Source organism: Pongo abelii, chromosome 12 (genome assembly GCF_028885655.2).
Source record: "Pongo abelii isolate AG06213 chromosome 12, NHGRI_mPonAbe1-v2.0_pri, whole genome shotgun sequence".
NCBI lineage: Eukaryota > Metazoa > Chordata > Mammalia > Primates > Hominidae > Pongo > Pongo abelii.
Genome location: NC_071997.2, coordinates 60880276 through 60903399, shown reverse-complemented (window position 1 = coordinate 60903399; position 23124 = coordinate 60880276). Strand labels below are relative to the sequence as shown.

The 23124-nt window shown below is 47.2% G+C and overlaps 1 protein-coding gene across 16 annotated transcripts in view; it reads left to right on the top strand.

The window, feature by feature from the left end:
* Positions 1–23124, top strand: part of DYSF (dysferlin) — a 251913-nt gene that overhangs the window by 34785 nt on the left and 194004 nt on the right. For all 16 annotated transcript variants that reach the window (XM_024242004.2, XM_024242000.2, XM_024242002.2 and 13 more), the window contains exons 2-3: positions 11878–11933; positions 12881–12972. In XM_024242004.2, the coding sequence (XP_024097772.1) occupies positions 11878–11933; positions 12881–12972 (148 nt within the window). The remainder of the gene's footprint in view (positions 1–11877; positions 11934–12880; positions 12973–23124) is intronic.

The window sequence follows — 23124 nt, the reverse complement described above, 5'->3', positions numbered from 1 at the left end:
TGAGAATCACTTGTAGAATGTGTTTGATAAACGGATTCCAGAGTCCTCATCTGTAGAGGTTCTGATGCAGCAGGTCTGGAAGGTGACCTAAGAATCAGCACTTAACAAATATCCGAAGCAGGTTATTTTGGAACTGCATCTTGGGAAAAATGGGTCTGAGATGTGGTGACAGGTGAAATTAATGTGCTCCCCATTGCGGGAGCATTCACCATGGAGTTTGGGGCTAAGTTGATGCCTAAGGAGAGAAACCGTTAGAACCAGATTCAGAACTTACAGAGCATGTAGGCTGGGGGGACTCAACTCTGGCTGCAGGTCAACATTGTGTGTGGGAACTTTACCAAAGACCACTGCCAACCTCCCTGCCTGCCTTTTCTGAAGCCAAATCCCTTCCGGTGGGGCCCCAGGCATAGGTGTTGTTTCTGACAAATTTCCAGGTGTTTTGGATGTGCAATCAGGGTTGAGAACCACTGCGCCCAACTCCTCATGGCACAGATGGGACAGTGGCCTGCTTGCAGAGAAGCCAGCCTGCACTGTGTGTTTACCTCCTACGGGCAGCCTGAAATGTATGGGGCTGGGCTAGCCCCACTTTCCTTGCAGTTGTTCCCTGTCTGGGATGTAATTTCAGGACCTGCCTCCCAAAATAGACTATGAGCTCTGGGAGGCTGGACTCTGAGGGCAATTTTTTGGCTTCCGTGTCTAAGGACCTCTATTAATAGTAGAGGCTACTAATGAATACTTCTCATTCTTTTGTTTTTATATTAATTAATTCATTAACTAAAAATACGATGAGTAACTGGGCCATAGTAGATATTTTTGACTGATTGTCTGTGTGAACGAGCAGCTTAATTTCCTATAGCATTTAATCGTCTGTACTTCTTTTCTGCCCTGCCCATTTTCCATTCCGTAATGTGATTATTTATATCCCTCTATTCATGCATTTAGTTCATTGAACAGATATTTGCTGAGTACCTACTATGTGCCTGGTGCTGTTCTAGGTGCTTGGATGCATACAAGAACAAAACCAGATCCCTACTGCTTTAAAGCTGAAACATCTTATTTCCTTGAAGGCCGGATCTGCTGTGTCCCCACTTGGTGAATTTCTGCCCTGTGTCACCAGCCAGGAACCCAGAAGTCATTACTGACACTTCCCTCTCTCTCATCCTGTCAGGGCGTCTCCTCCTCCAGCCTCCCCCTCCCACCTCTTCTCTTCTTGATCTCCTGGGGATCTCTAGATTTTGGGCAGGAGTCGGGGGATCTTATAGTACTAGTTGGAGGTGGATTCCTGTCCTCAGGGAACACTCTTAACTCACCTATGTAGGGAAAGTGGGCTGAAGGCCCCGGACTCTCTGAACCTAGCTGTTTACACATTACAAATGACTTAAAATATTGAAAACAGTGGCCAGGCATGGTGGTTCATGCCTGTAATCCCAGCACTTTGGGAGGCCAAGGCAGGTGGATCACGAGGTCAGGAGATCGAGACCATCCTGGCTAACACGGTGAAACCCTGTCTCTACTAAAAATACAAAAAAAATTAGCTGGGCATGGTGATGGGCGCCTGTAGTCCCAGCTACTCGGGAGGCTGAGGCAGGAGAATGGCGTGAACCCAGGAGACGGAGGTTGCAGTGAGCCGAGATCGAGCCACTGCACTCCAGCCTGGGTGACAGAGTGAGACTCCATCTCAAAAAAAAAAAAAAAAGAGCTTTCTCTTCCTTCCTTCTTTCCTTTCCTTCCTTCCTTCCTTCTTTCCTTCCTCTCTTCTTTTTTTTTTTGAAATGGACTTTCACTGTTATTACCCAGGCTGGAGTGCAATGGCACGATCTCGGCTCATTGCAACCGCCGCCTCCCAGGTTCAAGTGATTCTCCTGCCTCAGCCTCCCGAGTAGCTGGGATTACAGGCACCTGCAACCATGCCCGGCTAATTTATTTTTACTTTTATTTTTAGTAGAGATGGGGTTTCACCATGTTGCCCAGGCTGGTCTCGAACTCCTGACATCAGGCAATCCACCCACCTTGGCCTCCCAAAGTGCTTGGATTACAGGCGTCAGCCACCCCGCCTAGCCTGTTTTCTTTTTATAAACATAATATGTACTTGCTGTTAAAAATGACAAACTACAGAAAGGCATCAGGCAAAAGTAAAAAATAGCCCCAAATCCTGCCACTTTGAATTAACTTGTTAACAATTTGACATGTTTCCTCCAAGATTTTTTTTCTTAAAAATTTTAGTTATAAAATTTAACATGCAAGCAAAGTGCAGAAGATATAAATATATGATTTAATACAGTAGTTCTCAACTGGGGGCAGTTTTTTCCTCAGAGGACATTTGCCAATGTCTGGAGACATTTTGGGTTGTTGCCACAGGGGTTGGGGGCACAGGGTGTGTATCTACAGGGTAGAGGCCGAGGATGCTGCTAGACATTCCACAGTGCAAGGGGAGGTCCCTCACACCAACCACAGAGTGATTCAGCCCACATAGTAATCATGCCACAGTTGAGAATAAATATATGTGTGAAGAGAATACCTATGTAATATCACCCAGGTCAAACAGGTCAAGAAATAGCACCTGGCTAGCCCCATTTCTCCACCAGAAATAATCCCATCATAGTTTTTTCTTTTCCCAAATGTTTGCACATTTGCTGAAAAATAAACCAGGGGGCCGGGTGTGGTGGCTTACGCCTGTAATCCCAGCACTTTGGGAGGCTGAGGTGGGCGGATTGCTTGAGGCTAGGAGTTCGAGGCCAGCCAACAGGGTGAAACCCTGTCTCTACTAAAAAATACAAAAATTAGCCAGGCATGGTGGTGCGTGCCTGTAATCCCAGCTACCTGGGGGGCAGAGGCACAAGAATCACTTGAACCCAGGAGGTGGAGGCTGCGGTGAGCCGAGACCTCACCACTGCTCTCCAGCCTGGATGACAGAATGAGACTCAGTCTCAAAAACATAAATTAATTAATTAAAAAAAAAAAACCAGCGGCATTTTTTAATGTCAGTAAGTATTCTTCTGTAACACCTTTAAAAATATCTGCATAAGATTTTATTATACGGATGCACCATCATTAATTTACTCAACCCCCTACTGATGAATATTTAGGTTATATAAGTGTTTATATTTATATCCAGTGCTTAAATTATACAGTCACTGTGAGGCATATTCTGGTGACTAAATCTTTGGCCACATATTTAATTATTTCCTTTGGGTAAATACCAGAAGATGAATTGCTATGTCAGAGGTTATAGACAGATTTAATGCATTGCTGCATTTCCCAAATTGTTCTTAAAGTCTGTATCAACTTTATTCTCCTGTCAGCCAAGTATGAGGGCTTATTTTTCTAATAATCCTGCTAACACACAGCATTGTCCTGTAAATCTTTGACACTTTCTTTCTTTTTTTCTTTCTTTTTTTTTTTTTTTTTTGACAGAGTCTCATTTTGTCACCCAGGCTGGAGTGCAGTGGCGCAATCTCGCTCACTGCAAGCTCTGGCTCCTGGGTTCATGCCATTCTCCTGCCTCAGCCTCCCGAGTAGCTGGGACTACAGGTGCCTGCCACCACGCCTGGCTAATTTTTTGTATTTTTAGTAGCGACGGGATTTCACCGTGTTAGCCAGGATGGTCTTGATCTCCTGACCTCGTGATCCACCCGCCTTGGCCTCCCAAAGTGCTGGGATTACAGGCGTGAGCCACCGTGCCTGGCCGACACTTTCTTAAGGTTCAAATAGTATTTGTGATACTTCATTGTTATCACCTATTCGTATTTATTCTTACTGAATTACTTTTTCATTTGCCCATGGTGGGGCATGTTTATCTTTTTTCTTCATTAGTTGCAAGTGCTCTTTATATATTGAGAATGTTACCATTTTTGTCATAGATGTTTCTAGTATCTTCCCCTGTTATGTTTGTTTTTCTTTAATTGGCAAGTAAAAATTATATGTAAATATCTTCCCCAGGCCTTCTGAGTTTAAAGACTACTCTTCTTGAAGTGCATTTCACCCTGGCTCCCTCCCTTTTTGGCCACTTCCATGGTTCCAGCTGGGATTTAGAAAGGTGGGGTGGAGGGTGGTTGAGGGGGAGAGGAGCAGTGCTCTGCTGATGATAGGGGAGACAGCTGCCCAGTTCCTGGGATGTCCAGGCCTGAGAACACCATGGCAGGGCAGGTGTCAGAACGACCATCTACCTCTACTTTTTGTTTGGGGGTGTCTGTACCAAGAGGTAATACAGGCCTTCCTTCAGCCCAAGCTAGGGCCATCTTTTCTCCTTTCACTTGCTGCTGCCTTTGGGTTTTCTGCTGATTCTTTGAATTTCTGTCACTTTCTTGGTCTTGTGAGTATTCTAATGGGGCCGTCAAGAAATGCCCTGCACAAAGTAAGCCCTCAATAAATATTTAGGGGATAAGCAAGAGTCTGCATCCAGGCTGCTGCAGGATCCGAAGCCCCCTGCAGCTTCTGAGAGTAACTCCTGTTGCCTGACTCCTGGGCAGATGCAGCTGTCTCTCTGTCTCTCTCACTGGGAGTCTGAGACACTGCAACTCCTCTCCTTCTCTCTGTCCCCTCTCTAGGAGGGACATCCGAGCCTGGGAGACCTCTTCTGCTCCTCCTCCTTCCCATTCCCCAAGCTGATACTGGCCGGTAGGCCTCAGGCCCACCGTCTGTGTCCATACCATTTCCCACCTGGACTTAAAAAAAAATTGTGGTAAAATGCACATAACATGAAATGCACCATCTGAGCCATTTTTAAGTATACAGTTCTGTGGCATTAATCATTGCGCAGTTATCACCATCTCCAGAACTTGTCATCCTCCCCAACCAAAACTCTATACCCGTTGAACACTAACTCCCTATTCCCCTCCCTCACCGCCCCTGGTAATCGCAGTTCTACTTTCTGTATGATTTTTTTTGTTTTGTTTTTGAGATAGAGCTTTGTTCTTGTTGCCCAGGCTGGAGTGCAATGGTGCGATCTTGGTTCACCACAATTTCTGCCTCCCGGGTTCGAGTGATTCTCTTCCCTCAGCCTCCCGAGTAGCTGGGATTACAGGCATGCGCCACCACGCCCGGCTAATTTTGTATTTTTAGTAGAGACAGGGTTTCTCCCTGTTGGTCAGGCTGGTCTCAAACTCCCGACCTCAGGTGATCCACCTGCATCCACCTCCCAAAGTGCTGGGATTACAGGCGTGAGCAACCATGCCCGGCCGATTTTGACTACCCTAGGTACCTCATATAAATGGAATCACACACTATTTGTCTTTTTGTAACGGGCTGAGTCACTCAGTCTGGGGGAACCCTCAGGGTTTCGTCATGAATCTTACCCCTGCTGCTGGTCCCCAGTTCCTCAGAACAGTTTGGGAAGAGGGCATGACCCCCTTTCCTCACCCAGCATAAGCTGTGAGCTCTCCTGTATCTTAAACTTCTGTTAAATTACATGCATAAAGCCACGTCTCTCAAGGCCTAAATTAATGATCAGGAACAGGGCAGGTCAAAATCCATGATGAGGAACTATTTTCTTAACAGTTTCCTAATTATCAATGTGCCTTCCCTTTTCTTGGTGCCTGTAAATCACGTGATTGTGCTTAGTGAATGTTTCGTTTCTTTCTCCTCTTTGGGGCTGCAGCACCCATGAGTGACCCCTTCCTTCATGTTACCCAGAGGGTCCCAGAGTTGGCCCTTCTAACCAGGACTTAGTGAAATCTCATTGAGAGCTTTTGTTCTCCTCATCTACAGGGAAGGTAGGAAGTGGAAAATGATTAAAAGATATTTAGCACAGGGCTTGGCACACAGATATCGCTCAGTTAAGGAAGGCTGGAGCACCAGGAAATGAGTTTTCAAGTGTGCAACTCAAGAGAGGCTGCAGATGGAATTTTCCATGTTACTCCTGTAGGTCACAGGAAGCTGATCTGTGACAGCGGAGGGGAAGTGGACACGTAGCTTGTATCTCAGGACCCCTCAGAACCCTGTGCAGCAGACGCTTTTATTATGATCCATTGATTGCTGAGGAGCAAGGCCTAGAGGTTATGAGTCCTCCCTAAGGTCACGCAGTAGTGGCTGTTAGTTGAGTAACTCCAAAGTGGTGTGTCTGACTCCTGCAGGAGCCACACCAATATGGGCCACAGAGAATTCTAAGTGGCTCAGCCAGGACCCTTCCCCCACATGGCGCCTCCTTTCATCCTCCCTCCGCTGACAAACAGCCACACCATGAATGAAGTCTTGGGGCGTTCCCTGGAAACAGCACTTCTATCCTTTTGTGAGGAAGTCAACTTGTAGTCAACATGGAAAGAAAAGGACCCATTCGTTCAGCACCCGATTACTGTCCACCTCGCTATAGACTAGGGTTACTTTTAGTAATGTGAGTAAGGCATGGTGTTTGCCGCCAGAAACTCCCAGCCCAGTTGGGGGTTCAGAGCTAGAAGCACGCTGCTACACTGCTGTCCTGCACATGTGGTCACAGCTTGGTTAGGGAGCACCAAAGAGACCAGCTACCTCTTTTGGGAGAGTCAGGGGAGTCTTACCAGAGGAGAGACAACCGTGCTGGGTATTGAAGAGTCAGTAGGAGTTCACTAGATCCATCAGAATGGGCACAGACGGGAGAGCAGGGGAAAGAAACTCACATGTAATCAGCATACTATGTGCCAGGCACCTCAACGTTCTATCTCAGTAATTTTCACCACAGCCCCTTGTAAGGTAGAAATTATGATGATGAAATTGAGGCAGAAATGTTAAATGAATTTCCTAAGAGATTATTTTATTTTTTAGAGACAGGGTCTTGCTCTGTTGCCCAGGCTGGAGTGCAGTGGTACGACCACAGCTCACTGCAGCCTCAAACTCCTGGGCTCAAGCAACCCTCTCACCTCAGCATCTCGAGTAGCTGGGACCGCAGGCATATGCACCACTACACCTGGCTAATTTTTTAAATTTTTTCTAGAGATGGGGCCCCACTATATTGCCCAGGTTAGTCTTGAACTCCTGGCCTCAGGCGATCCTCCCGCCTCAGCCTCCCAAACTGTTGGGATTACAAGTGTGAGGACCTCACTGGCCCCTAAGAAGTTCTTAAAGTGTTGTACATGGAACCTGGGGGGATCCTCAAGACTCTTTGAGCAGGTCAGAAGGTCAAAACTCCTTCACCACAACACTAAGAGGCTATCTGCCTTTTTCACTCTTTGGACATTTGTACTGATGTTACAACAGCAATGGCAGTTAACGCTACTGGCACCTTAAAACTAATCAAGGCCTTGGGAGGCTGGGCATGGTGGCTCACACGTGTAATCCCAGCACTTTGGAAGGCCGAGGTGGGCAGACCACCCAAGGTCAGGAATTTGAGACCAGCCTGGCCAACATGGTGAAACCCCATCTCTACTAAAAATACAAAAATTAGCCAAGCTAGGTGGTGGGCACTTGTAGTCGCAGCTACTCAGGAGGCTGAGGCATGAGAATCACTTGAACCTGGGAGGCGGGGGTTGCAGTGAGCCGTGATCACACCACTGCACTGGTCCAGCCTGGGTGACTGGAGCGAGACTCCATCTCAAGGAAAAAAAAAAAAAAAAAGGCCTTGGCACTAAATTGTGCTTCTTGTTGTGTTTTTTAGATTGCATGCACTCACAATTAAAAATAAAAAGGCAGTTTCGTTTAAGAGAGTCCTTGATGAAGCAGTAGAAGGATTAGTTTGAATCCTCCTGTACACGTGTTGAGAATGTTCTGTGTGATGAAATGGGAAGTATGTATAGAGCACCTCTGCTGCACATCACAAAATGATGATTGTCTCCAGGAAAAGCACTGGAGTCTCTGCTTGAGTGACAAACCGAACTAGCTGCTTTTTTTTTTTTTTTTCGTGGAATACTGTTTTTACTTTGAAGAATGACTGACAAACTATAGTTATTTGACCTGGGCATTGGGCAGATATTTTCTTAAAAATGAAAGAGTGAGCCTGCCATTTCAAGGAAAACGGCTTGAAATACCACTTGCTGCCAATCAAAAAATTTGAGCTTTTCAAGCAGAAATTGGAGTTTTAGAAAACTTTGAGAAGTAACTTCCAGCTGCCCAGTACTGAAAGTGTTACTCTCCCAAAACTCTGGGATTTGTTCACATGGTGAATAACAAACGACATTCCATGAGAATGCAGGTTTTGATCAATAGGAATTTTATTACTTGTCACAAGCAACAGCACTGGGACAAAGCAGTGTCTCCCTGAGGGAAAGTGACAGGAGGGTTTTATGGGGCAATGGAGAGGGGAGAGGGTGCATCATCGCATTTAGAGGAGGGTTCCCAGTGGCACAGATGCAGTGAGTCATGGTGCCAGCACACAGGTTGCATGTTGTGGTAATGAAGCTACAGGTCTCCTGGGGTGCAGGCTTTAGCATGGTCATGAGGAAAGTTCACTGGGGTTCATCTGTAAGTTGTTGGGGTCTGTCAGGAGCTGGTTTTAGCCCACTAGATGACCGCCTACTACACAGAGCTTGAAAAAAACAGGCTGTAAGACAGAAAGCTGTAAAGCAGGCAGATTGCTCAATCTCCCTACCTGCTTACAGAAGGCTGATGGTGACATTAATGAATGAGTGTAATTTTTTGGTAGGGCATTGTGAAATGTGTCAACATCTAGGAAGATCTACATAACTGATTGAAGAAAAATTTTCCAAATGACCAGTGCAGCTGTTACAGAATCATACGTGGGTGAAAGATTCATTCAAAGTGCAAGATAGAACAATGAATTTTAATGTAGCAGAGTACAAAATGTTCATTGATCTGGTTTCAGATTTCACATTGCAACTTACTGTTAAGAAGTTAAGAACTACTACTTGTTGAGTTTTGATGTAGTATCAAAGAAGGATATTCACAGTGATCTGAAAGTTTATTAAAATAGGCCTCCCTTTACAACTACATATCTGGCTGGATTTTCTTCATAGACATCAATCAAAATGAGGAGTCTCAGCAGTTTGAATGCTGAGGTATTAATAGATACGAGAATCCAGCCAAACATTAAAGAGATTTGCAAAAATCTAAAAGTGTCACTTTTCCTTTTTCGGGAAGTTATAGTTTTTTTTTTTTTTTTTTTTTTTTTGCTACAGATGTGTCACTTATGTTAACATTTATTGGGCTTATTATTGTGATTTTAAAATTACTAAATAATTATTTTTAAATGCTTCAGTTATAATTTCTAATGTAAAAATTCATAGATGCAGGCCACCTAAATAAAAGCTCTTTGGCATCCTCAATAATTTTTTTTTTTTTTTTTGAAGCAGAGTCTCACTCTGTCGCCAAGGCTGGAGTGCAGTGGTGCCATCTCGGCTCACTGCAAGCTGCGCCTCCCGAGTTCACGCCATTCTCCTGCCTCAGCCTCCCGAGCAGCTGGGACTACAGGTGCCTGCCACCACGCCCAGCTAATTTTTTGTATTTTCAGTAGAGATGGGGTTTCACCGTGTTAGCCAGGATGGTCTTGATCTCCTGACTTCGTGATCCACCCACCTCGGCCTCCCAAAGTGCTGGGATTACAGGTGTGAGCTACCGCACCCGGCCCCGGCATCCTCAATAATTTTTAAGAGTGACATCCTGTGACCAAAAAGTTTGAACTGCTGCCCCGAAGAATCACAGGAAATAAGTGTTTTATAGTGGCCTGTGATTTCAAATTTCATGATTTTTTCCATGATCAGTGATTCACAGCGGGAGAGGGAGTTTGGGAGCTCACCCTCTCCCTGGAGGGAGGTTTATCGGAATCTCTCTGCGGGACTCACTACAACGAGCAAATATTTACAAGATAATTCCCTTAGAATCTCCCCGAGCCCCTCTCTGCCTCCCTCCCTCAGATGGTCTTTTGCTCCCTCTCACGTGCTCTCTCTCTCTCTCTTTTTTTCTCTCTCCTCTTCTTCAAATCCTCCCTCACCCCTTGCCTGCCTCCTTGATCCCTCTCTGCTTCCCTCGTCCTCTTCTCCAGGCTCTGAACCTGGCAGGGCGGGGCCGACCCCACAGGAGGCTGCACCTCTCCAGGCTGGATGGACACTGATGTGCTTGGCTCTAAAGCCTACTGGGGCTCCTGGGAGATGTGGCCAGAGGCTCGAGGGGCTTTCGTGGTCCAGGCAGGACTCTCTGAAAGCTGAGCCATCCAGTTGGAGACCAAAGGCTTTCCACTGAGTCTTGCACAGGTTGGGTGGAATGAGGTGATCTTTAAGAGCCGACCCAAATAAAAGTTCTGTGTCGGGCTGAACCCTTTGAAATGTCTGTTGAGCGCCCCATCGTTTCTTTTCCTGATGCTTACTGGAAAAGTCAGACATGGTTAGCCCTTCCTGTGCTCCCCAGGGCACTGCAGAACAAAGCTTCATTAAATGCCTTCTCTTCTTCTTTGGGACCTTCAACACTCTTTTTCTGTGGATCAGTGTCTTCATGGAAGATGTGTCTCCAGACCTACTGGGCTTAGTGAGGGGTTCCCCCACTAAGTTCCCTCACTCTGTCCTGTCAGTCCACATGGTGGGCCGTCAAGCAGAGAGGGCCGAAGCTCTGTCCAAACTCCTTGTTTTGTGGATCATCCAGAGAGAGAAATGCACTTGCCAGCCCAGTAAAGGACCAGGGGCTGCAGCACCTGCCTGTTCTTCCCAGCCTATGGCTCTTCCATGGAAATGACCTCCCTGCCCACTGCTGTACAACCTACCTTAGGAGGAGGGTCTCCTTGTGTGTCTCCTTCGCCACCTTTCCTTCAAGCCTCACCTGCCCACCTCACTGGGGACAGGCACTCGCCCCTTCATGCCCATTGTTCCAGAGGAAGGGCTTCTGCCGTGGGTCGTCTGGGGCACAGTGGGTCAGCTCTCAGCCATCAAAGTGTTAGTTCTTCTTGTCCACCTCAAAGCCATTCTGCATTCCCTCAGCCAGCCCTCCCAGCCACATAGAGCTTCCTTGGGACAGCTTGCCTCAGACGGACCCCTTCAAGGCCTTGGAGTGTGAAGTGGATTTTGTTTTAATGGAAGTAAAATTAACATATCATAAAATTCACCATTTTAACCATTTCAACGTATATAATTTATATGGTTTTAGGTTGCAATGTTGTGCAACCATCATCATGATCTAATTCCAGAACATTTTTATCACCTCAAAAAGAAACCCCATAACCATTAATCAATCATGTCCGCATTTCCATCTTCCCTTTCCCTTCTCTTAGCCCCTGGAAACAACTAATCTGCTTTCTGTCTCTGTGGATTTGCCTATTCTGGACATTTCTTATAGATGGAATCATATAATTTCTGGAGATGGATGTTGTTCAAAAGAGAAATGAAATACTTTCTAGGAAGATTGTTCATTTTTAGAATTAGAAGGCTGGATGTGGTGGCTCACACTTGTAATCCCAGCACTTTGGGAGGCCAAGGTGGGAGGATCGCTTGAGGCCAGGAGTCCGAGACTCGCCTGGGCAATATAGTGAGGCCCTCCGTCTACACACACACACACACACCAGCTGGATCTAGTGGTGTGTGCCTGTGGTCCCAGCTACTCAAGAGGCTGATGTGAGAGGATAGCTTGATCCCAGGAGTTTGAGGCTTCAATGAGCTATGATCTCACCATCGCACTCCAGCCTGGGCAACAGAGTAAGATGCTGTCTCTAAAAAAAAATACTAGAATCAGAAAATTTATAATTAAAAACATTTATTTAAAAAGTCAGAAATAACAATAACAAACTCATTAAGGAGAGTCGGCCTGGGTACTTTCTTTTGAAAGCATGTTTCTGATGTCCCAGAGCTGAGAGGGGGAAGTTGTATGATTGGCACTGGGGATTCATCGCAGACTGGTGGGTTCTTGGGGAATCTGTTGGTTTTGTAAGATTTCCCTTGGCGACCAAGCTGAAGCACAGGTCTCAGAAGCTGAGCCTAACTCAGTGGAAGGGCGGGATGTGTCTCTCCACTCTCCCTTTTGTGTCTCTTGTAGGGGTGAAGAAGAGAACCAAAGTCATCAAGAACAGTGTGAACCCTGTATGGAATGAGGTATGTGAGTTTTTCTCTTTCCTTTTCTCTCTCTCTGCTGCAGTTGTGTCTGCAGGGACAAGCTAGGGGGCTCGTGGAGGAGGTGCCTTCTCAGCAGTGTCCTTGAGGTGGGGAGGGGCTGGTGGTCCAGCCTGCCAATGAAATCCTTCTGGCTCTAGGAACCTGGGAGGAGGGTTGGTGGCCTGGCCTACTAGGTAAATGGAGGGGAGCTAGATATTTTTTGTTTCTGTTTCCCCCCAGCTCTAGCCAGCCAGGTAAAGGGTGCTCAGGGACTCTCTTGCCTGCCTGTTTCTCTCACACAGGCTGTTCGTTTTCCTTGCTCAAAGCTCACCTTCTCCACACAGCCCTCCCTGATGAGGCAGGTCCTCCTCTGGCTCCTGCTAGCCCCTGTCCCCTCAACCAGCTCCCTGCATACATGGCTCCCTGGTGGTCCTTTGGAAGCCCTGCTGCCTTGCATGGATGGGGTCGGATGCACAGGGGAGCCTTTGCTCTGAGGAGGGTCATGGGGGCCAGGCCAACATGGCACTAACTCGTGCTGCCTACCAGGGCCTGGCTTCTGGATGAGCCCAATAATCTTGGTCCTTGAGGATGCTTCAGGGTCACCTGGCTTTTTCCCAGCCACACTCCTGGCTTGGCTTCCTGGGGATGGGTTGAAATTGAGTTGGGAGAGGGGCCTGTGAGAGCTCTCTCTCCTCTCTTCTGCTGTCTTCAGCTCATACTGTCACCTCTGAATTTCGGGAGCTGTGATCTTCATCCATCCATCCATCCATCCATCCATCCATCCATCCATCCATCCATGCTTCCATCCATCCATTGATCCATCTGCCTATCCACTAGAATCATTCACGAATGCCTACTCAGTGCCCTGGGGGCATGAAGGTGAACCAGACACAGTCTCTTCTCCTAGAGGGCCATAGGTTAAGATGCCTTTTCTCGTTTTCTTCCAGGGCTTTGAATGGGACCTCAAGGGCATCCCCCTGGACCAGGGCTCTGAGCTTCATGTGGTGGTCAAAGACCATGAGACGATGGGGAGGAACAGGTAAGGTGGCCAGATGGGGGTGCTCCATGGCTTGAAGGTGCAGGTAGGATTGTGGAGGATACAGACTGCAGAATCCCAGGCCCCAGGGAGCTGGGGTTTCAATTAGCATTTATCCACCTCCTCCCATGGGACTGGCCCAGTGATAGATGCTGGGAGAATCTGGCTGTGGCTTCAGGAACTCAGCCATGGGTACAGCTGAGCTGCCAGGCTACAGGGGAGGGAAGATGGGCTGGAATCAGGTGTCCACACATTTGCACAGACAGTGTGTGCCCCAGGGAGCAGGAAGACTCGCTGCCTGCTGCTCCGGCCCAGAGGCTCCCTGAGGTGGGCTCTCTCTCCTGCCCCAGCCCAGGCCAGTGAGGGCAGAGGTCCCCTCCAGGAGGCAGGCAGGCAGGCAAAGTGAAACTGTAGCTAGCAGGGGGCTTTTCAGGAATGCTTCATGGAAGCGGTAGGATTAGAGGTAAGATTCGTGGTTTAGAAATCAGAACAGTAAAAATGGGTAGCCCGGCCCGGGCGCTTCCCTGTGTCGGGGTTTCTGCTGAGTTTTTCACGTACCTAGTGGTGGGTTTCCTGGTGGGGGGAATAGCAGGAGCAAAGTTGTGGTGGCAAAAGCAGGCTCTCCCTAGGCAGGCGATGAATCCCTTCTCTCGCCATTGAGCCCCTGGGCCTTGTAAACAGAGGCGGTGGGGTGGACAAGTTCAACCCAAACTGCAGATGGGTGGGTCTTGGACTGGGGCTGTGGGTGGACTGGGAGACACAGCACATGAAACTGCTCGTGATGAGCCTTAAGCATCAGAGTGGGAGTCCGGTTGTCCTTGCTGGGCATGAGAGGAGGCAGCTGTGTTAGATACCAGCAGGAGTGGGTTCATGCTTCAAGTGCCATTTACGGAGGTCTAGGCCCAAGCATCAGGGATGGGCTTGCTGTTTTGTGACCTGCTCACAGGGGAGCCTTTGTTTGGGAACTGGGTCAGCGGTGTCTGAGGCCTGGAAGCCTGGCTGTGTTGCCCTGGGGTGGGGCAGAAGGGGTTGGGGAGGAGGAGAATTCAGGAACCTAGGGAAGGGCAATCAGGGTCTCTGGCTGCAAAACACCTGGAAAGTTTGAAATGTTAAAAACTCAGAAAAAAAACCCAACTGCCACCTTCTCTCCGTGGCTGTGCTGGCCGTTGGTGCATGGTGTGGGGAGGGTGAGGCACTTTCACTGGGCTCCCAAAAGTGTGGCTGCAAGGTGTGGGGCCCTGGCCTGTGGGCCAGGGCATCTTGGGCCCATCTCTTCCAGCTGTTGACCTCAGCCATCACCACCTGCACGGGGGACAGGGATTGGAATCATTTCAGCTACCTTCCAACACAGACACTGTGGAAGGCAAGGCAGCTGCTAACAAGCATGAATGGTGGACCCGCAGATCAGGGAGGGAGCAGCCCTGGACAATGGGCTGTCCTTGAAGGCTTCCTGGAGGAGGGTCACTCAGACTGACCTGAAGGCAGGGGTGGGATTTGAAAAGGCCAGAAGGGGAGGTTATTCCAGTGTGTGGATGTGGCAGGCAGCCAGGCTCAGGCCTTACAGGTGGGACTCAGTCTCACGACACGTGCGGCCCTGTGAGAAGTGGGTGGTGGGGAAGAATTGAGAGGGGGATCTCCAATGCCAGGCTGAGGAGAATAGCAGCAAAATCACACAACTGCCACACAGATGAGTATCTGGCCTCGTGCTGTCTTATATACAAGACCTTTTCCCATCAGTTAGGCACGACTATTGTAACTGTCACCATTACAGATGGGGAAACTGAGTCTCTGAGAGATTGGGCAACTTTCTTGAAGGCTAGTGATGGCAGAGCTGTGATTGGAGGGCAGGTTTTTGGGACATGCTCATAGTCACTGAGCCCCATGTGCCTCTTGGAGGCTCCTGGAAGCCCCAGGATGGTGTTGGTCTCTTCTGGAGAGTTCAGTTCCCCTGACAATGCTGGCGTTGACAGAGTTTAGAGGGGCAGAGGCAGGACAGTCTGGTTACTGCAAGTCATGCAGCAGAAGCACATGTTTCATTTTCATTATCTTATCCAGCATTTTTACAGGCTCTGTGGGGAGATTTCCCTTTTTTTTTTTTTGAGACGAAGTCTTGCTCTGTGGCCCAGGCTGGAGTGCAGTGGTGAGATCTCTGCTCATTGCAACCTCCGCCTCCCAGGTTCAAGTGCTTCTCCTGCTTCAGCCTCCCTACTACCTGGGATTACAGGTGCCCACCACCACGCCTGGCTAATTTTTGTATTTTTAGTAGAGACAGGGTTCCTCCATGTTGGCCAGAGCGGTCTTGAACTCCTGACCTCAGGTGATCCTCCTGGCTCAGCCTCTCAAAGTGCTGAGATTACAGGCGTGAGCCACCACGCCCGGCCAGAGATTTCCTTTAAATTTTTTTTTTTAATTATTATGGGTAGATAATAGTTGTATATATTAATGGGGTGCATGTGATGTTCTGACACAGACATAATGTATAACAACCAAGTCAGAGTAACTGGAGTATCCATCACCACAGACATTTATTATTTCTTGTGTTAGCAACATTCCAATTCTACTCTTTTAGTTGTTTTAAAATATACAATAGATTATTGTTGACTGTAGTCACTCTATTGTGCTAGGGAATACTAGATCTCATTCATTCCATCTAACTGTGTTTTTGTATCCATTAACCACCTTGCTTTATCCCCCTCTCTCTGCTACCCTTCCCTGCCTCTGGATTCTATTCTATCTCTGGAAGTTCAATTTTTTAAAAACTAGCTCTCTACAGGGAGATTTCTAAGACCACAAAGGCAAAATGAGAGCTGTGAACATATTTTTGATCAATTCAAGGACCAGGCTAGCCCTCGGGATAACAGTAGGTGAGGGCCACATGCAGGCTGTTCTGGCTCTGTGGAGCAGAGGTCATACGGGGAATGGGAAGCTTCGAACCTTGGGGTCCTCCCATTGGCCCCTGTGGGTGCTCTCTAGCTCCTGGGGGCAGCTAGCTCCCTAAAAACCAGTGCCCCATGTGAGCAGTTCACTGCAGGGCTGTGTGCCAGAAATCAGGTCCTCAAAGATCAGTTTACAGGACAGCCAATTCACCCACCTCACCAATTTACCAGAAGCACCTTTCTTATAACATTTAAATGTAATTTTTGATTTTTCCAAACATTTATCTCAGTTTCAGATTTCTAGCAATTAAAACTTGTCTTAATTAAACTGGATTGAAATGTGCACGTACATTCATAAATACTCGAGGACTCTCAGAATATGCCAAAGCAACACTGTCATGAGAGGAAATGATAGAATTTTGGCTTCATGGCTGGGCATGGTGGCTCATACCTGTAATCCCATTACTTTGGGAGGCCGAGGGCAGCAGATCCCATGAGGTCAGGTGTTCGAGACCAGCCTGGCCAAGATGGTGAAACCCCGTCACTACTCAAAATACAAAAATTAGCTGGGTGTGGTGGCAGGCACCTGTAATACCAGCTACTCAGGAGGCTGAGAAAGGAGAATTGCTTGAACCCGGGAAGCAGAGGTTGCAGTGAGCTGAGATCACTGGCTTTGTGCCAGGAGAACATGGGATGTGTGGCCTTCTCAGCTGTTTGTAGGCAGGTGCGATGCCTCAGGGTAGAAAGCACAGGTACCTGCAAGGTAATTCTGTCACCCCCACCCCATGACCAGATGGCAAAGTACTTCCACCCTAAACTTGGATGTGAGAAAACAACCAAAGACATGCAGCAATACAAATTCTAAAAGTGTAAAAAGAAAACCATACCAGAGAGTGACAAGAATGACCACATGACATTTTAAATTTTGAAAGAAAAGGAAAAACCTTCAGGGAATCCAGTTCAATGAGCATTTTATTTATTTATTTATTTTTGAGATGGAGTCTTGCTCTGTCACTCAGGCTGGAGTGCAGTGGTGCGATCTTGGCTCACTGCAACCTCCGCCTCCTGGGTTCAAGTGATTCTCCCATCTCGGCCTCCCAAAGTGCTGGGATTACAGGCGTGAGCCACTGCGCCCAGCCCTTCAATGAGCATTTTAAATTGAAGACCTCCTCACTGCCCTCCAGTCCTGCCTGTTGGGTCACGAAGCAAACAGGAACTCAAGGGTTAGGTGGCTGTGCCTTGCAACTGTCCTCAGGCCTCTCCAGTTGGTGGGTTCCAGTGAGGGTCCCCAGAGTCATCATGCAGCCACCCCTTTTGTTGTGGGAATCCTGGGCGTGTCTTCTGTGAGCTCACCCGCTGTCCAACCTCGTCCTCTTCCAAGTGAGGGGATCACAGCCCTCTGCATCTGTTAACCCTCTCAGTCCCCCTCCACCTTGCCTCCCCTCCCTCTTCCCCACCTCCACCCTCTGGTTCTCTCTGCTTCTAGATTTCCCCTTAAGCCTCCCTCATTATTTACAGCCTCTCACTCTGTCTCTGCATCTCCTGCTTTGCTTCTTTTCTTTCCTGTACCCCTCCTTTTATTCTTTCTCTCCTCCTTCTCTTGCCCCTCCTCGATCCTCACCATCCTCACCACCACTGTCCTCTCTTTCCTATGGCTCCTGGGGCGTTTGGCATTTCTAGGTTTTCCCTGATGATCACTGGCAGTTTAGGGTGACCTTGTCAAACCAGACTGGTCTGCTGGCCCAGAGTGGGATCTGGGGAATCCTTTCATGCCTCGTGAAGGAAATCTCCATCTGGGAACTGTCTCTGGGCTGCTCAGCATGCCATTAACTCATGAGAGGGGCAGCCCTAAGCCCGAGGACCCCTGAGCCAACTTCAGGGATGGATCGACTTTATCTGGCTAAAATCAGGTTTCCAATGCACATAAAAGGAAGCTCCACTCCTTTGGATGGAAGACACTCAGGCAAACCTAGCGGGCAGTCCTGGGATCCTGTTCCAGGATGCACTGGACAATTTCCTGTTTACTCGGGGCTTCTCAGAGAGAAGCTGAAGGGGAGATGATCCAGGTCCCTGACCAGGTGTTTTGACCCCTGGGATATTCAGCCCAGAGGTTCCCAATTCAGGCCACATGATAGAATCACCTGGGCAGCTTTTATACACACTCATGCCTGGGCCTCAGCCGAGGTTCTGATTTCACTGGTTTGGGGCAGGGTCTGTGCAGCATCACCTACTCTCCAGGTGCTGGTGTTTTCGTTGCGCAGGCTGGGCTGAGAGCCACTGATCTGGACTTTAGACCAGCGCTGCCCACTAGAACTTTCTGAGATGATGGAAATGTTGTCTCTGTGTTGACTAGTGTGCCTGAGAAATTGAATCTTAAATTGTATTTAATTTTAATGACTTAGATTTAATTAACTCCATGTGGCTAGTGGCTACTGTGTTGGACAGAGCAGCTTTAGATTTTTAGAACAGTGTTTCCACCCTGGCTGCATCTAGAAATGACCTGGGAGATTAAAAAAAAAATAAGTGTCTGAGCTCTGCACTAAACTGATTAAACAAGAACCTCTGGAGTGGGCTGCAGGAGTCAGCACTTTTGGAAACCACCTGGGATGGCAAAGGGGCAATGTGCCCGCAGGGTAGAGAACTCACTGTGTTATAGAGATGCTGGCATTTTTTTTGTTGTTGTGGTTTAGACAGAGTCTCGCTCTGTCGCCCAGGATGGAATGCAATGGCATGACTTCGGCTCACTGCAACCTCCGCCTCCCAGGTTCAAGCGATTCTCCTGTCTCAGCCTCCCAAGTAGCTGGGATTACAGGTGCCCGCCATCTCGACTGGCCAATTTTTGTATTTTTAGTAGAGATGGTGTTTCACCATGTTGGTCAGGCTGGTCTTGAACTCCTGACCTCAGGTGATCCACCTGCCTTGGCTTCCCAAAGTGCTGGGATTACAGGTGTGAGCCACTGTGCATGGTCTGATGCTGGCACTTCTGAAAGGAATTGCTCTCAATTTTTCCATGGATTAGCTAAGAAAGAAATAGAAATGGTCATTCTTGTAATTGTTTATGTATGTGATTATTGGCAAAATAATCACCATCAAGTAATAATGGCTGAAACTGCACATGGTAAAATTGTTACAGAACTGAAAAACAGATGGAAGAATCCTGTTGGTAACTGCAAACACTGACCTGGGAAATTGGTCTTAGTGGAAATAATTCCACAAAAGAAAACTCAAAATGGCAGGGAGCAATATTTGATAAAACTTAAAGTCAACCAAAAAAAAAAAATTAAAAAATCTGTGAGCCAAATCTGTGTTGGGAAATTTAAACAGGGATTAATTGTCCCCAATTAAAAGAATTTTGGTAAAATGAAAATAAAGATGGTAAAAGAGAAAAATAAAACACTTTAATTGCTCTGTATGCAAAACGTATCAACACATTAAACTGGCTTCATTTAATTTGTTCTGGAAAAATGCCTTCTCAGTGGAAATTAATTACTGTAGGTGTTTTTTATATTTAAATGTTTGGTAAATATAAACATGGAAGCAAAAATCTCCATGGGGTCAAAACATCCACCTGGCAAAGCACCAGGGTCAAAATGATGCTCACCTTGACTGCAGTGACTCACTAACCCCAGGCCTAACTGGGCCCCAAGACAGGGGGCCCAGATGCAACAAGGAAACATACAGAACACCCTGTTAAATGAGGAGGTCTCAAATACCACAGGTGACACCTTATATTAAGGCATTAATCATCATTTCTCTGAGATACAGACTTGTGTGGGCTCCCTGTGTTTTTCCTGGTCAATCTACCCTCCAGCCTGACCATGCCCCCAGCCTCTCTGCTTTAATCAAGCGGTACAGGAGGAGGTCTAGTCAGGAAGCACAGGATTGCCTTTAAAGAAGCTCTCTCTTAGGTGTTCACAGTGGCATTTTCTTTGGAATAGTGTGATCTACTCTGTAACTTTTAGCGACCTGGTGACTCTGTAAAGTGGGCACTGAGGGACCTCTCACCTGCACTCAGATGCCTTTCTGCCTTCACCCTTCCCCATGGTCTGAGCATCAGTCATGGTGCCTGCAACTGGAGGGGACCCAGGAGACAACCTGAGAACCTTCCTAAGCCCCAATGCTCCTTTTCCTCCTTCCTCCTTCAGCTGCTCCTCCTCCCACCCCCACATTGAGCTGGATGATCTGTCCCAGTGGAATAAGCATGGACTTTGAGAAGAGCCAGGGTCTAGCTGCAATGCTCTGTGGCCTTGGGCAGGTCACTACACTCCCTGAGCCTTGCTTTCTTCCATTCTTAGGGAGTATCAAATCAAGGGACCTGCCACAACGGGGGGCTCCCTAAATGTTAGTTCTGCACTGCTGCCTTGCTCTTGTCCCCCCGTGCTTCCTTCTGCTGCCCCCACTACTCAAAGTCCCGCTGACCCAGCCCTCTCCCACCAAAGGCTGCTCTCAGCCAGCTGTGGGTTGAAAACGCACCAAATCATATGAATGCATAGGTGGCAGCCTATGGCTTCATGTTTCACTCTATTTTAGGAATTGGGGGGATGCTGCTTTATAGCTCAGACTCTGCTTAGAAAAAAGGGAAGTTTTAATGGTAGGTGTCCAGCCATTGCAATAGATTATGAGGAGATATTTTAGGAGTGGTGTATCCTCCTGACATAGGGCCATCTCTGAGCCTGGCCTTGGTGCCATCGGGGCGGAGGCGAGGGTGGACTGATGCCTCCTATGACAATGAGTTTCATTTGTTGAGGGAAAGTGGAGGTTTCCAGGAAGGGGCTGAACATGCTCTTAGTTCTTTAGGGTAGCCATGCATGGGAGACGACAGAGGCGCCTGGGGAGGGGGCCTAGCCAGTTGAGTCCTGTCACCCACACCTGGAGTGTGCTGGTGGGATCGAGGGGCTCTGTACTGGGAGGAGCAGGTATTCTAATTCTCGGGCTGTCCATCAGAGCTTGCAGGGCAGGGGTGGTGGAATGAGAATGAGGGTCAGGGGCCTTGCTCAGGGACCCCACTATCAGCAGAGTCCTATCCTGGGCGCTGTCTGTGACCTGGACCTCTCTGAAACTGTTTCCTCATCAGGACAATGGCAAAAGCAGTCCCTATGTTGCAAGGTTGTTGTGAAATTTAAATAATATAATGCATGTGTGTCAAATGCCTGCTCAGTGCTTAGAATACTGAAGGTGCAATATTTGGGGGCTGTTGGGAGCAGGATCCATATAGATGCACTTACATAAACCACACAAACATGTGAGCACTATGTGCATGGCCCGTATGGACACCCGGTTGTACCTGAGTGTGCACTAGCATTGCATAATATGTGCACATGCATTTTTTTTAATTTAAAACAACCAAAAAATTTCACAAAGTATAAAAAAACCTAAGTAATTTTTATAAGTATAAAAGTGCATTTCATTCTTAAAAAGTTGTAAAGGAAAAAGTACAAGTTCTCGCATCTTCTACCCATACATTTCTTCTCTTTTCTCCAGAGGTGCCCATTGTTAACGATTTGGTGCATATCTTTCTTTCTTTTTTGAGACAGAGTTTCACTCTCGTTGCCCAGGCTGGAGTGCAATGGCACGATCTCAGCTCACTGCAACCTCCACCTCCCAGGTTCAAGTGATTCTCCTGCCTCAGCTTCCAGAGTAGCTGGGATTACAGGTGCCCGCCACCACGCCCAGCTGATTTTTGTATTTGTAGTCACCATGTTGGCCAGGCTGGTCTTGGACTCCTGACCTCAGGTGATCAGCCTGCCTCGGCCTCCCGACGTGTTGGGATTACAGGCATGAGCCACTGCACCCGGCCTGGTGCATATCTTTCTGGACTTTTCCTAAGTTATCTACAGGCATCTGTTTATACACATGCATACTCGTTTACTTATACAAAAATGGAATTATGCTATATGTATTGGTCTGCACTTTGCTTTTTATCACTTCATCATTGACTCTTTCCCAGGTCAGTCCATCACATTTTTAAATGGTTATGTGGTATTCCGCAGTATGTGTGCACCGTAATTTACCCCACTGTACTCTCATTGACTGATATTTAGTTTGTTTCCAATGTCTTGCTCTCGAATGATTATCCAGTGAACATCTTTATCCAAATATTTTTATGTTCTTATGCTATTTTTTTCTTTAGGATAGGTCGTTAGAAGTGGGATTACTAGATCAAAGGGTATAAGCAAATAACATTTTTGTAGATTCTGCCAAATTGCTTTTCAAAAATGTTGTCCCAATTAATGTCCACCAACAATGCAATAAAGTGCCTGCCAATTTATTTTTGCTAGTATGAGGGACCAAAAGAAGTTGTAATTTGTGTTTCCTTGGCCATTTGTAAAGTTGAGCATCTTTTCTGTGCTGATTGCCCATTTCTATTTCTTCTTTTGTGATTGTCAATCATTGTATTTTGGGTTGTTCGTCTTTTCCTTTTAATTCATAATAATTACATATATTTGGAATATTATTAGGAATACTAACCCTCACTCTGTTCTATCTGTATGAAACTTTTTTCTCTCTGCTTCTAACCTGTCAGTTGCACACTCACATGGCAACAGGCATTTACCCAGAGGTGCATGTGTGCACACAGCCCTTTATTTGTTTGTTTTAAATTTTTAAGTTCAGGGTACAGGTGCAGGTTTGTTACGCAGGTAAACTTGTGTCATGGGAGTTTGTTGTACAGATTATTTCATCACCCAGGTATTAAGCCTAGTACCCATTAGTTATTTTTCCTAATCTTCTCCCTCCTCCTACCCTCCACCCTCTGAAAGATCCCAGTGTGTGTCCTTCTCCTCTATGTGCCCGTGTGTCCTCATCATTTAGCTCCCACTTATAAGTGAGAACATTTGGTATTTGGTTTTCTGTTCCTGGGTTAGTTTGCTAAGGATACTGGCCTCCAGCTGTATCCATGTTCCTGCAAAGGACATGATCTCATTCTTTTTATGGCTGCATAGTATTCCAGGGTGTATATGTACCACATTTTCTTTATCCAGTCTATCATCGATGGGCATTTAGGTAGATTCTATGTCTTTACTATTGTGAATAGTGCTGCAATGAACATACATAGCACACAGACCTTTATAAAGGCAGAGTGGTGGTTTGCTGTGTTAGAAGTTGGGAAAAGGCATAGGCTTGGCCTCTGGTTTTAGCAAGCTGGTTTGCCAGCCCCTGGTTCTGGCAAGCTTGGGAGGCTGTTTTGGGCAGGATTATTTACTCTTCACTGCCCCATTGTTTTCAGCGGGCCCGAAAGCATTGACCATATCCTTATTTTCAAGGATTTTTATGACTATAT